Genomic DNA, 14857 nt, shown 5'->3' on the forward strand with positions numbered 1-14857 from the left:
TCTTTACTGTCTGAGCCACCAGGGAAATTGCATAACTCAGAACTTGAAAGAATATTGAAAGATCAGTTCATCCAATGGAGAGACTCCTCTGGGAAGAATGAGGGCTGTTGCTTTAAGCATTGAAACCTCAGCCTGTGCTCCCTTTCTGCGCCACTCGTGCCCCCCCCCCCCAACACACACACATTTTTCTGATTAGAAATAGCATGTTTTTATCTGATTTGTAAGTCAGTTACAATACTTATGACAAATATAAATACACCGTACTTAAGGAAGACTGACTCAGAATCTCCGTAAGGGTTGAATTTCAGGCAGTATTTCCTTAGTTTTTGAAATGTTCACTCTCTGGTTAAGAAGCTATTTTCTCCCAATGCAAGACTGAAATTAAACTTTGAAAATTCTTGTGTAACTTTTTACTATTGTGAAAATGTTTTGTTCATTGCTAATAAAAATTACCTTTTTGGGTGCCTAGTAAAATGTTTCTAATAGACTGAATTAACATCTCATTTCCCACTGGAAAGTTACTTTCTTTTATAAAAAATATCTTAATGTTTTAAGAAATATTCGGTAGATACTGTGGAAGAAAATGGGGAAATAAGACGTAAATGATGGGACTAGACACTCATGGAGTTGCATAGCTTCATTATATAATCAATAAGTAAAGCTATGTTATGCTTACTAATATAGCTATGCACAACAATCTCATTGGAAACTTCCCAAAGACCAAATAACAAATGCAGCAATTAACATACCACATTTGAACTGTGAATTGTGCAATGCTTACTCCTTGTTTCTTCTTTTCATTGGCATTGAAAAATGATCTTTTCTAATTTTCCTGCCTATCCAGTTTTCTATTATTTTCCAAAGAGAACAGTTTCTTCTGTTCAGCCATTATTTTGTCTGTTCACTTTCGTCTCTTTCTCTTGGTCAAGTTGCTGTTTGTAGCAGAATTTATTTATTGAATCCCGTATTGATGGACATTTAGGTTGGATGTAACTTTTAAATATTTCTTTTGATACAAATTGTGTATTTATATTGCTTGATACTAATGTTATTTTAAAGGGAATTAAAATAGTTTTAAATATGTTTTCTTATAGCAGAAAAAGAAAACTAAGAACTTCAATCCACCAACACGTAGAAATTGGGAAAGTAATTACTTTGGGATGCCCCTCCAGGATCTGGTTACAGCTGAGAAACCTATACCACTATTTGTTGAAAAATGTGTGGAATTCATTGAAGATACAGGTAGGATAGAAGTTATCATTGCAAGAGGTTTGATTTAAAATTTTACTTTTGCTATAGCAGTAGTTTGTCAGATGTTCCTGATTGAAACTAAAATTTGAAAAAAGTATGTCATTCTCATTTGGATTAATTATCTTGCATATTCTAGACATAACCATCTGATATTTGAAAGCAGTTTTTTTGTTAGCCAGTCATGCTTTTATTAGACTTCTTTTTATTAAATGGCAAAGTCAGATCCTAGAATGTTAAATTAATTCTGGAATTTAAAATAACTTTGTTATTAAATTATGCTACTATTTAAGGTAGTAGTTTGAATGTTTTCAAAATGTTTAAGTCTGATACTATTTTTTAACTCATTTTACACATAAATTTTTTCTTTTAAAATTCACAGTAATATTTATGAATGCACAAGAGGTACCTTGTTTGTGATGTTGTTATTTATTCAGGAGCACTGGCTTAATATGGTTTGTATGGTTTGAGTTGTATTTGTAAGGCGTGTGTAGATAGCCTCACTGTTTTAAAAACAAGTCTGCTCTTATGTCTGTTTCATCCAGTGAAGCTATTACTGAGGGTTGGACTAGTCACAGTTGAGGAATAAAGGCAGAATATTATGTTTATGTGTCCTATGTAGAAAGCTCATTTTTACTTCAGTGTAAATGGTGAAATTATATTAATTGATTTTTAAATGTTAAACTAACCTTAGATTCCTGGGATAAATACACTTGGTCTGTGTGTTATTGCTGGACCCAGTTTGCTAAAATGTTAAAAATTTCTGCATTCTAACAATTTATAGTTTTCTAGCAATGCCTTTATCTGGTTTTGGTATCAGGGTAAAGCTGGCATCATAGACTGAGTCTGTTTTCTGGAAAAGATTGTATAGAATGGTAATAGTTCTTTATTAAATTTTGGTAGAATTCACCAGCAAAACTATCTGGACTTGGAATTTTGTGAGGAGGCGTTTAACTATACATTAAATTTCTTTAATGAATATAGGACTGTACAGATTTTCAATTTATTCAATAAGCATCGATTGTGTCTTTCAGGGAATTTGTCCTTTTCACTCAAGTTGCTTCAAGGTGGTTTATAAAATTCCATATCATACTTTTGATGCCTCTTCTTTGGTTTTTGGCATTACTAATTTCTTTTTTCCCTCTTATTAGAAGTTTATCCATTTTATTGATCTTTTCAAAGAACTAGCTTTTGATTTTATTGATTTTTTTCTCTTTTGTCCATTTCTAAATTCAGTGAATTCTACTTCTTTCCTTCTTTTTGCTTTCATTTGATTTTTTTTTTATAGTTTCTTAAAGTATAAACCTAGATTAATGATTTTGTCCAGTCTTCCATACTGTTTAGCATTTAAAATTTTCCTGTAAATATTATTTTAGCTGTACACCACAGTCTTAATGCTGTTTCCATTTTCATTCAATTCAGGATACTTGATAATTTCCCTTTTGACGTTTTAATTTAACGCGTTAATTAAGTTTTATTTCAAATGTTTTCCAGATAACTTTCTGTTATTCATTTATAGTTTAATTTTGTTGCAGTTGAAAACAGTTTGACTTCAGCGTAACTTTATTGAGACTTGTTATTTATAGCCCAGAATGTGGTCTGTTTTGAAGAATGTTCCTTGGGACCTTGAGCAAAATGTTTATTAAGCTATTGGATGAAGGATTCATCCAATGTTAGGTCAAGTTCTTTGAGAATATTGGTCAAGTCTTATCTGTCCTTACTGATTTTCTTGTTGACTTGTTTTTTTTAATTGAATACTATTAAAATCTCTAATCATAATTGATATTTGTCTGTATCTCCTTTCAGTTGTGTTAGTTTTTGCTTCATGTGTTTTGAAATTTGTTTAGTTTCACTTATATTTAGGATTATGTCTTTTTTTATGAAATAGTATCTTTATGATGCAATCTCCTTGTTTTGAAGCCTACTTAATCTAAAATTAATGTAGTAAATTGCGTTTTGTTTCTTTTTTTCTTTGTGGTATATCTTTTTTTATCCTTTTAATTATATCTTTTTATTTAATGGCATTTCTCATGGACTGAGTCTGACAATCCACTCTTCTAAGTGGAGTATTTATTAGATCACTGGCTTTTTATGTAATTATCAATCTGATTAGTTTTAAATCTTCTGTCTTGTTTTTATTTATTTTTTGTCTCATGTGAACATTATTCCTTTTCTGTTTTTGCTTTCTTTTGGATTAGCTGAAAACTTTTTACTCTGTTTTAACTCCAGCATTCAGTTACTATGTTTATCTGTTAGGGTTATTTTATGTGGTACTCTCAAATTTTAAATATATATCTTTAATCACAATTCATCTTTAGACAACATTACACCAGCATAATGTGCAGCTTAAGAACCTTGGAACAGTATATTTAACCCTCCTATCCCTTGTTCTATTGTACACTTTAAATTTACAATATGTTTTAAGTATCGTAGTATATATTCATAATTTTTACTTTAAACAAGTAATTATCCTTATTTTTGAAAGATTTTCTTTGGTTATAATCCTCTTAGAAAACAGCTTTATAAAAATAAAATTCACGTACTCTACAGTCTACCCATTTAAATTGTACAGTCCCGTGGTATATTTGTATGTTCACAGAGTTGTGCAGGCATCAGCACATTCAATTTTAGAGCGTTTTCATCACTTCCAAAGTAAACCCCATCCATTAGGCAGTCAGTTCCCCATTCTCCATACGCATCCTCCCTTAACTTTCTGGCTCTATGGATTTACCTGTTCTGGTCTTTTGTGACTGTCTCCTTTGCTTTAACATAGTGTTTTATAGCATCCATGTTAGCATTTCTCAGTACTTCACTTTTTAAAATAATTTTTATTTATTTTTGGCTGTGCTGGGTCTTTGTCGCTGTGCGGACTCCTCTCTAGATGCAGGGCACGGGCTTCTCATTGCAGTGGCTTGTCTTGCTGCCGAGCACTGGCTCTGGGGCACGCAGGCTTTAGTAGTTGCGGACATGGTCTTGGTAGTTGCAGCTCCCGGGCTCTAGAGCACAGGCTCAGTGGTTGTGGCGCATGGGCTAACTCAGCAGCATGTGGAATTTTCCCAGATCAAGCACTGAATTCATTTCCCCTGCATTGGCAGACAGATTCTACCACTGAGCCACCAGGGAATCCCCATTCATTTTTATTGTTGAATAATGTTCCATTGATGTGAACTTGTGTTGATTGCCACTTTCTGACAACTCTGTATATTGCTGCAGTGAACACTTATGTACCAGTTTTTTGTGTGGACACGTTTTTCACTTCTTTTGGGTATACATACCTAGGAGCAGAATTTCTAGATCATAGGGTATGTATGTGTTAATCGCTCAGTCATGTCTGACTCTTTGCGACCTGTGGACTGTAGCCCACCAGGCTCCTCTGTCCATGGAATTCTCCAGGCAAGAATACTGGAGTGGGTTACCATTTCCTTCTCCAGGGCATCTTCCTGACCCAGGGATCTAACCTGGGTCTCTTGCATTGCAGGCAGATTCTTTACCATATGAGCCACTAAGGAAGCCCCTATGTTTAACCCTTTGAGGAATTTACGAGACTGTCTTCCAAAAAGTGACTGCACCATTTACATTCCCACCAGCAATATTCAAGAGTTCTAGTTTCTCCACGTCTTTGCTAGCATGTATTTTCTGATTTTTTGATTATAGCCATATTAGTGGGTGTGAAAGTCTTCTCATGTGGTTTTGATTTGCATTTCGCTGATGACAAATGATGTTGAACATATTTTCAGTTGTTTATTGGCCATTTGTTTATCTTTGGAAAAATATCTATTCAGATACTTGGCCATTTTTATGTTGAGTTGTTTGTCTTAGTGTTGAGTTGAAGAATTCTTCATATACTCTGGATACAGTTCAGTTCAGTCCAGTCGCTCAGTCATGTCCAACTCTTTGCGACCCCATGAACTGCAGCATGCCAGGCCTCCCGGTCCATCACCCAACTGCCAGAGTCCACCCAAACCCATGTCCATTGAGTCGGTGATGCCATCCAGCCATCTCATCCTCTGTCGTCCCCTTCTCCTCCTGCCCTTAATCTTTCCCAACATCAGGGTCTTTTCCAGTGAGTCAGCTCTTCACATCAGGTGGCCAAAGGATTGGAGTTTCAGCTTTAACATCAGTCCTTCCAATGAACACCCAGGACTGATCTCCTTCAGGATGGACTGGTTGGATCTCCTTGCAGTCCAGGGGACACTCAAGAGTCTTCTCCAACACCACAGTTCAAAAGCATCAATTCTTCTGCGCTCAGCTTTCATTATAGTCCAATTCTCACATCCATACATGACCACTGGAAAAACCACACAGCCTTGACTAGATGGACCTTTGTTGGCAAAGTAATGTCTCTGCTTTTTAATATGCTGTCTAGGTTGGTCATAACTTTCCTTCCAAGGAGTAAGCGTCTTTTAATTTCGTGGCTGCAGTCACCGTCTGCAGTGATACAAGTTGCTTTCAAATATGATTTGCAGGTTTTTCCCCCCCCAAATTCCTTGTTGGTATCATTTGGAGCACAAAAGTTGTAATATTTGATGAAATCTAATTTTTTTTTGGTCACTGTGTGCATGGTTTCATATCTAAGAAAGCTTTGCCAAAACCAAGATTGCAAAAATACATTCCTATATATTCTTCTAAGAGCTTTTTTAGTTTTACCTGTTACATTTAGGTCTGTGATTCATTTTGAGTTAATTTTTGTGTGTGGTACAAGAGGCATCCTAGCTTGATTCATTTGCTTGTGCATATCCATTGTCCAAGCACCATTTATTGAATTATCTTGGGATTCTTTTTGAAAATCACTTGGCCATAAATGTGAGTAGTTCTTCCACTTATATTCCATTGATCTATATGCCTATCCATTTTTGTCAGTACCACTTTGTTTTCAATATTTTATCTCTGGGGTAATTGTTGAAACCAGGAAGTATAGTCTAAAGATTGCTCCTCGTCTTCTGCATGATATTTACCAAAAGTCTGTTTTTCTTACCAGTATTCCTCTGTATATGATGGGTTACCCTCTCTCCCTCATTTCCCAACTGCTTTTAAGATTATTCTCTCTGGTTTTTGCTGAATTTTTTTTTTTTTTTTTTTTTACTAGCATGTTAGTTTTTTTTTTTTTTTTTTTTTGGTGTGGGTGTGTATTCTTTGGGATTTTCTATGTATATAAGGTCATATCCAATGTGACTAGGGATAGCTTTACTTCTTCTTTTGAAATTTGGTTGTCTTTTGTTTCTGTGTCTTGCTCTGGCTTGAACTTCCAGTGTAATATTGAATAGCTGTGGTGAAAGCAGGCATTGTTGGTATTCCTCACTTTAGAGGTAAGCTTCTTTCACCATTATCATGTTAGCTCTGAATTTTTCATAAATGTTCTTTATCATGTTACAGAAGTTTCCTTCTGTATTAGTTTCCTGGAGTTGCCAGAATGAACTCCCACAAACTGGGTAGCTTAAAACAATAGGAATGTATTTGCTGACAGCCTAAAGGCTGGAAATCTGAAATCAAGATATCACTTGGGTCATGCTCCCTCTGAGACTCTGGGTAGAATCCTTTCTTGCTTCTTTCTGGCTTCTGGTGGTGTCTGTCAATCCTTGACATTCCTTGGCTTACAATAATGTTACTCCATTCTGTCTTTGGAGTTCTGGCTGTATCTGCCTTCTTAGAAAGATGCTAGTTGTCAGGTTAAGGACTCACCCTACTCCAGTATGACCTCATCTTACCCTAGCTCATTGTAGTGGTCTTGTTTGCAAGTAAGGTCCCTTTCTAAGGCATTGGGGGTTATGACTTCAACATATCTTTTGGGGAGACTAAGTCAATCCATAAAACATTTTATTCCTAGTTTGTAGAGTATTTTTTATTGTGAAAGGGTGTTGGATATTGTGAAATGATTTTTCTGTGTCAATTGATACAATCATGTAGGGTTTATTCTTTCATTTGGTTAATGTGGTGAGTTGCATTATCTTTTTGTTGTGTTGAACCATATTTGCATTCCTGTGATAAGTCCCACTGCCTCATGGTATGTAATCTTTTTAACGCTGTTGCATTCAGTGTGCTGTGTGTGTGCTCAGTTTCGTCTGACTCTTAGCCCACCAGGCTTGTCTGTCCAAGGAGTCTCCAGGCAAGAATACTGAAGCAGGTTGCCATTCCTCAATGTAGGGGATCTTCCCAACCCAGGGATCAAACTCCTGCATTTGCAGGTAGTTTCTTTACTACTGTGCCTGCACCTGGAAAGCCCTTCAGTTTGCGAGTGTTTTGCAGAAGTTTTTTGCATCTGTATTCCTAAAGAATATTGGTATATAGCTTTTGTTTCATTTGGAGTCTTTGGCTTTTGTATCGGGGTAATACCAACCTCATAGAATGAGCTGGGAAGTGTTTCTTCCTTTATCTTTTTATTCTTTAGAGTATTTTAATGCTAGTTCTCTCTGTTATTAAAGAGCTATCTTCAGAAACTTTTGAAGCATTTCTATGTTAGAGATTTTCTAAAATTTTTTCTAGATTTTAGTTTTTCAATTTGCTGTTTTGTTGCCATTGTATCTCCTGCTGCTTATAATTTTATTTTGCATTTCCAGTTTGCAACTTCTAATTTGTTGTGAGTCAGGAAAACATTTGGCAGTCTAAGTTGTGATTTTGGTTAGGTTAAATAGAATCTGTGGGAAAACAGGGGGTATTCCTCCTATAAAGAAAACAGTATATTTTAGTGCAGGGGTTTGTAACATCTTTTTGGCTATTTATAATCCTTTTTATTTGCATTTTTTCAGTTATGATAGGTAAGGTGATGAGATGACCAAGTTCCAGATAAATGAGGAATTTCTCTCACTATCCTAAAATTTATATTTACATGTAGATGTAGTTAATCTGAAATGCCCTCATTATTACAAATTGCAAAGTAAGATTACCGCTAAAGCTTAGAGGTTATTTTTCTGCTCAGACTATGTTAGAAGCATGAGTGTCTCAATGCGGTTCTTTAAATATTGGTCTGAAAATTATGTTGTTCCAACACACCAATGATAAATGAAATAATTGAGGTGAAATGAGTATAAATGAATCTGTTTTATTGCTAAAACAAAGGTCACTATAACTTTGTTTTTACTTATATTTCATCATTCCCACTTGCCTTTTTGAAGAACTCCTACTCATTTTCGTTAATCTAAATAACACTTTTTCACTGAATGCCATTGCCTTTTATCTTATGTGCTTCCTTGTCCTACCTATATATCAGTCCATTTTTATATTCACTCCTTTGCATATCTCATCAACCCCCACCATGTTATTCTCTTGGCAAACCTCAACTTTGATTAAACTAACTCTCTGCCTACTCTGTGGTTGGGCAAGAAAAGTAGATCATAGCTGTAGAAAAACATAAACCACGCATTTCACGTTAAATATGTGACCACAAATCTGAAGTAATCATCCCATATTTTATTTCTTCACATTTTGAAAAATTTTTGAACCTTCAGAAATGTTACGAGGATAATATTATGAAGCATCCATACACTTTCATCTAGATATACCAGTTTTGGGGGAGGAGGTTGCCACATTTCTCCCCAACCTTTTTTTTTTTTTTTTTTTGGCTAAACCATTTGAAAGTTACAGGTATCATGTACTTCACTCTTGAATCTCTTAGCATATTTCTCCTAAGAACAAGAATATTTTCTCCACATAACCACATTATAAATATCACCTTTGGAAAATAAAACATTGATAAAATCTTACTTTTAAATATTTTGTTTATAAGCAGATTTCCATTATTATCCAGTAATGCCCTCTTACAGCTTCTTTGTTCTTTCAGTTTAGGATCCAGTCAAGGATTGTGCATTTGCATTTATTGTTATGCATGAAATATGTCTCTTTATCTTTCCTTAATCTAGAATAGTTCTCTAGCCTTACTTGTCTTTTCTTGACACATTTTTTTGAAAATTCTTAAGTTTTTGTCCCAGAATGTTCCCAAATTTTGTCTGATTCCTGGTCAGATTCAAGTTAAACATTTTTGGCTGGAATTCTACACAGGGCTCATGTATCTTTCTTTGATGGATCACACTAAGAAACATATGATGTTATTTCCTAAAGGACTTTTTAGGTTGCTTTTTGAAATTCTAGACTTTTAATAACCTTAACAGTGTCAGATAATGCTTAAAGTTGTGACCATTGACATCTGACTTTAATGATTCAAGAGTGACTTGTCTATTCTTGATCTAGCCAAGGATTATAAATTAGCCCTTAAAGCGTTTAATTAGATAATTTTAGTATGCCTGTGCCTAGCAGAGATTCCTTAAGGATTTCTAGTATATTAATAAATTGCCTTTTGTGTTTTGTGGCCTTGAAACATATTTTTTATCTGTTAGCAAGAACATTTTCTTCTTGAAGTAGCTGGTCATTGGGGTACAGCTAATGCTTTCTTTTTGTTTTTTTGAACACCACAGCCATTAGACCATAATCTCTAAGAGATTAGGGACCCCTAGCTCCTAAAACTGGGGGCACATATGATTAAATCTTTATTTAATGTTTAAAAAATGAACCCTAATTTCTTTTAATAACCCTGTGTGTGTGTCCTTGTGCCAGTAGTAACATGTAAGTGATATCTTTTTAAGTCTTTATTTTCCAAAATAGAATTAACATTTATTATTTTTTCCTACAATGAGTGCATGACCATTGCAAAAGATAGTGTGACTTTTTATAATTTAAATTTATATCAGCTGAGTAATTTTTATTGTACTGAGCTGTTACATTATTAAAAATCCAGGCTTTACCTTGTGATAATAGTAGATGATGAAGGTGATACACAATGTGCAGAATGCTCTGGTTAATGCAGGAAAAAAGGCTGTTCTTAGGAGGAAGCTGTGTCAAATACTTGGTTTTTAAGTTCGATGGAAGCATGTGGAATTGTCATTTTTGTGATTGATAACCAGGTGATTACACCTGTAGCTCTTTTGTTTTTTTAATGGTGAAATTCCTGCAGGAAAATGAATGTTTGCAATCTGAAGAAACATGCTAGCTCTTCCTCTTTTTATCCCTATGGGGAAATAATTAGTAATGTATTCAGTTTTTACATTCAATATTGGCATTTATCCTTTTGTTTACATGTTTGCTTATATTTTTATTTTCTAGGAAAAATGTCTAGAAATGAAATTATTATGCCAACCTCAGTGATAGGAAGCATGCAGAGAGATGAAACCACCTACCATGAAACAAATGGGGTGGCATGTCAAAAATATTTCCTTTATATATCAAATGAGACAAAGTAATGACCCTGGTTTGCCCAGTGTCTTACTTTAACAAGTCAATTCACTTTTCAAAGCTTGTCTCCTTATCATTAACATAAGGCCTCTTGTCACTTATTTTGAAAATGGAATGAAAACAAATATGTAATGTTTACTTTATGAATTTTTAAGCATTTTATGTAAAGAAAGTAACAAAATGAAAGGTTGAAATACTGTTGTTGCATTTTTTCAGGTATTAAAGTGGCTAGAAAGTAGTGGTATGTTTTAATACAGTGAATTCTGGTTGCAGTAATATCCCCCCCCCCCATATTTAAAATTTACTATTTTTGATTGGGGGGGCGGAAATACTGCCTCTAGCCTTATTAATTGTTGTAGTATTCTTGTCCCTGAAGTGTCACTTATTGCTAAAAGATTTACTCCATTGATTTTACTTCGATCCTCATACATTTTGATATCTATTTCTATATGTTTATATCTTTTTTAGAAAAATTTTTTATATTTATAGCAGAATCAAGAGAGAGATTTCACATTTACCCCCTCTCACACGTGAAACTCTTCCCCAACCGCCATCACCAACATCACTCCCCCAAATGGTACATTTTTTGCCAAGGATAAACCTGTGCTGACACATGATAATCACCCAGAGTTGATAGTGTACATTAGTATTTACTCTTGGTGTTGTAAATTTTATTGCTTTGGACATATGTATAATGACATCTCCATCATTAAAGTAGCATAAGGAGTGTTTTTACTGCCCTGAAAGTCTTCTGTGCTCTGCATATTCATCTCTCTCTACCTCCCCACCCCTGACAACCACATACCTGTTTATTGTTTTACCTTTTCTACAATGTATAGTTACAATAATCCAGTATGTGCCCTTTTCAGATTGGCTTCTTTCACTTAGTAATATGCATTTAAGTTTTCTGTATGTCTTTTCATGGGTTAATAACTCCATTCTTTCTTGACATTGAATAATATTCCATTGTCTGGATGTACCACCATTTAATTATCCATTTACCTTCTGAAGAACAGCCTGGTATGGTTCCACATTTGGGCAGTTATGCTATAAAGATAGCTATAGGTATAAAATAAATGCTGTAAACACCGGTGTGCAGATTTTTGTGTAGACATTTTTCAATTCCTATGGGTAAATTAACAAAGAGCATTTATTGCTGGATGGTATGGTAGGAGTGGGCTTGCTCTGCGGCTCAGCAGTAAAGAATCTACCTACAATGCAGACATGCAGGTTTAGTCCCTGGGTTGGGAATATCCCCTGGAGGAGGAAATGGCCACCCACTCTGGTATTCTTGCCTAAAAAATCCTATGAACAGAGGAGCCTGGTGGGCTACAGCCCAGCGGGTTCAAAGAGTTGGACATAACTGAGTGACTGAGCACACATGGTAAGAGTACATTTAGGTTTCTTTGTCTGTCTTTTTGGCCTACCTTGAGGCTTGCAGGATCGTAGTTCCCCAAACCAGAGATTGAATCCAGGCTCCTGGCGGTGGAAGCTCAAAAAGTACATTTAGTTTTGTTTAAAAACTTACAGGCCGTCTTCCAGAGCGTCTGTACCATTTTGCATTCCCACCAGTAGTAAATGAAAATTTCTGTTCTCCACATCCTTGTCAGCAGCTGGTGGTGTTAATGTTCTGGATTTTGGCATTCTAATAGTGATGTCTCATTGTTTTAACTTTTAATTCCCTAGTTACATATGATATGGAGCATCTTTTTATATTCATTTGCTGTCTATATGTCTTCTTTGATAAGGTATCTATTAAGGTCTTTGGCCCATTTTGCAGTGGAGTTGTTTTCTTATTACTGAGTTTTACGTGTTCTTAGTATATTTTGGGTAGCAGTCCTTATCAGGTACGTGTTTTGTAAATATTTTCTCCCAATCTGTGACTTATCTTCTAATTCTCTTGATGTTGTCTTTCACAGAACAATGACTTTTAATTTTAAGGAAGTCCACCTTATCAATATTTTTATCACAGCTTGTTTATTTGAGCTTGTATCTAAAAAGGCATCACCATACCCAAGGCCATCTAGGTTTTTTTTATTATGTTGTCTTCTAGGAATTTTAGTTCTCCATTTTACATTTAAGTCAGTGATCCATTTTCAACTCATTTTCCTCAAGGGTAAAGGTCTGTGTCTAGACATTATTTTTGTGTATGAACATCCAGTTTCTCTAGCACTATTTGTTGAAGAGAATGTTTTCACTTTATTGTTCTTACTGCCTTTGCTCCTGTGCCAAAGATCAATTGACTATTAACGGGTGTTTATTTTTGGGCTGTCTATTCTGTTCCATTGATCTATTGGCTTGTTTTTTCCTCAATACCGTATTATCTCTCTTTTTTGAAAAAAATTTTTAAGGTTTATTTATTTATTTTTGACTGTGCTGGGTCTTTGTTGCTGCACACAGGCTTTCTCTGGTCACAGTGTGCAGGCTTCTCATTGCTTTGGCTTCTCTTGTGGCAGAGCACAGGCTCTAGAGGCATGGGATTCGGTAGTTGTGGCATATGGGCTAAGTAGTTGCAGCTTATGGGCTCTAGAGCGCTGGCTCAGTAGCTGTGGTACACAGGTTTAGTTGCCACACACTTATGGGATCTTCCCGGAGTAGAGATCCAATCCGTGTCCCCTGCATTGATAGGTGAATTCTTAGCCACTGGACCACCTGGAAAGCCCTCATATCGTCTTGATTGCTGTAGCTTTATAGTAAATCTTAAAGTCAAGTAGCATCAATCTTCCAACTTTTTTCTCTGTAAATATTGTGTTGGCTATAAGTCTTATCCTCTCTCTATAAACTCTAGAATCAGTTTGTTGATAACCATAAAATAATTTCCTGGGAATTTGATTGGGTTGCTTTGAATCTGTAGATCAAGCTGAGAAGAATTGACACCCAAATGGTATTTGTCTTCCTATCCAAGAACATGATATATTTTTCCATTTACAGTTATCTTTGAACAACATGAGTTTGAACTGTGTGTGTCCACTTACACATTTTTCCATAGTAAATAATATCATACTAAACACAATCCATGTTTGGTTGAATCTGTGGATGTGGAGCAACAGTGGATACAGAGGACCAGCTGTAAGTTATACATGGACTAGCTCCTGCATTGCTCAAGGGTCAGTTGTATTTAGTCCTTTGCTTTCACTCATCAGTTTTGTAGTTTTTCTCATACAGATCTTGTATATATTTGTTAGATTTGTACTTAGGTATTTCTGCTTTTCATACTGTTTGTGTTCATGGGGTTCTTGGAGCAAGAATACTGGAGTGGTTTGCCATTACCTCCTTCAGCCAGGAGGCTTATCTCTCCTTTACAAATAGCTGAGGAAAGAGGAAAGCAAGGGAGAAAGGGAAAGATACACCCAACTGAATGAAGAGTTTCAGAGAATAGCAAGAATAGATAAGAATGCCTTCTTGAATGAACAATGCAAAGAAGTTGAGGAAAACAATAGAATGGGAAAGACTAGAGATCTTTTCAAGAAAATTGTAGATATCAAGGAAACATTTCATACATAGATGGACATGATAAAGGACACAAACAATAAGGACCTAGCAGAGGCAGAAGAGATTAAGAAGAGGTGGCAAGAACACACTGAAGAAATATACAAAAAATCTTAATGACCCGGATAACCACGATGGTATGGTCACTCACCTAGAGCCAGACATCCTGGAGTGTGAAGTGCAGGTGGGCTTTAGGAAGCATTACTACAAACAAAGCTAGTGGAGGTGATAGAATTCCAGCTGAGCTATTTAAAATCCTAAAAAATGATGCTGTTAAAGTGCTACACTCAATATGTTAGCAAATTTGGAAAACTCAGCATTGGCACAAGACTGGAAAAGGTCAGTTTTCATTCCAGTCCCAAAGAAGGACAGTGCCAAAGAATTGTCAAGCTACCAGACAGTTGCATGCATTTTGCATGCTAGTATGGTTATGCTCTAAATCCTTCAAACTAGGCTTCAAAAGTTCATGAACCAAGAACTTCCAGATGTACCGGCTGGGTTTAGAAATGGCAGAGGAACCAGAGATCAAATTGTCAACATCTGCTTTATCATAGAAAAAGCAAGGGAATTCCAGAAAACCATCTATCTATGTCTGCTTCATTGTCTACACTAAAGACTTTGACTGTGTGGATCACAGCAAACTGTGAAAAATTCTTAAAGAAATGGGAATGCCAGACCACCTTACCTGTCTCCTGAGAAACCTGTATATAGGTCAAGAAGTAACAGAACTTTACATGGAACAACTGACTGGTTGAAAATTGGGAAAGGAGTACAACAAGGCTATATATTGTCACTCTGCCTATTTAACTATATGCAGAGTACACCATGCAAATGCTGGGCTGGATGAATTACATGCTGGGATGAAGACTGCCGGGAGAGATATCAGCAACCTCAAATATGC

The 14857-nt window shown here is 35.6% G+C and overlaps 1 protein-coding gene across 4 annotated transcripts in view; it reads left to right on the top strand.

Moving 5' to 3' along the window:
- ARHGAP5 (Rho GTPase activating protein 5) overlaps positions 1-14857 on the top strand; it is a 71790-nt gene that overhangs the window by 37900 nt on the left and 19033 nt on the right. For all 4 annotated transcript variants that reach the window (XM_061159144.1, XM_061159145.1, XM_061159146.1 and 1 more), the window contains exon 3: positions 1095-1242. In XM_061159144.1, coding sequence (XP_061015127.1) covers positions 1095-1242 — 148 coding nt within the window. The remainder of the gene's footprint in view (positions 1-1094; positions 1243-14857) is intronic.

Source organism: Dama dama, chromosome 13 (assembly GCF_033118175.1).
Source record: "Dama dama isolate Ldn47 chromosome 13, ASM3311817v1, whole genome shotgun sequence".
Classification (NCBI taxonomy): domain Eukaryota; kingdom Metazoa; phylum Chordata; class Mammalia; order Artiodactyla; family Cervidae; genus Dama; species Dama dama.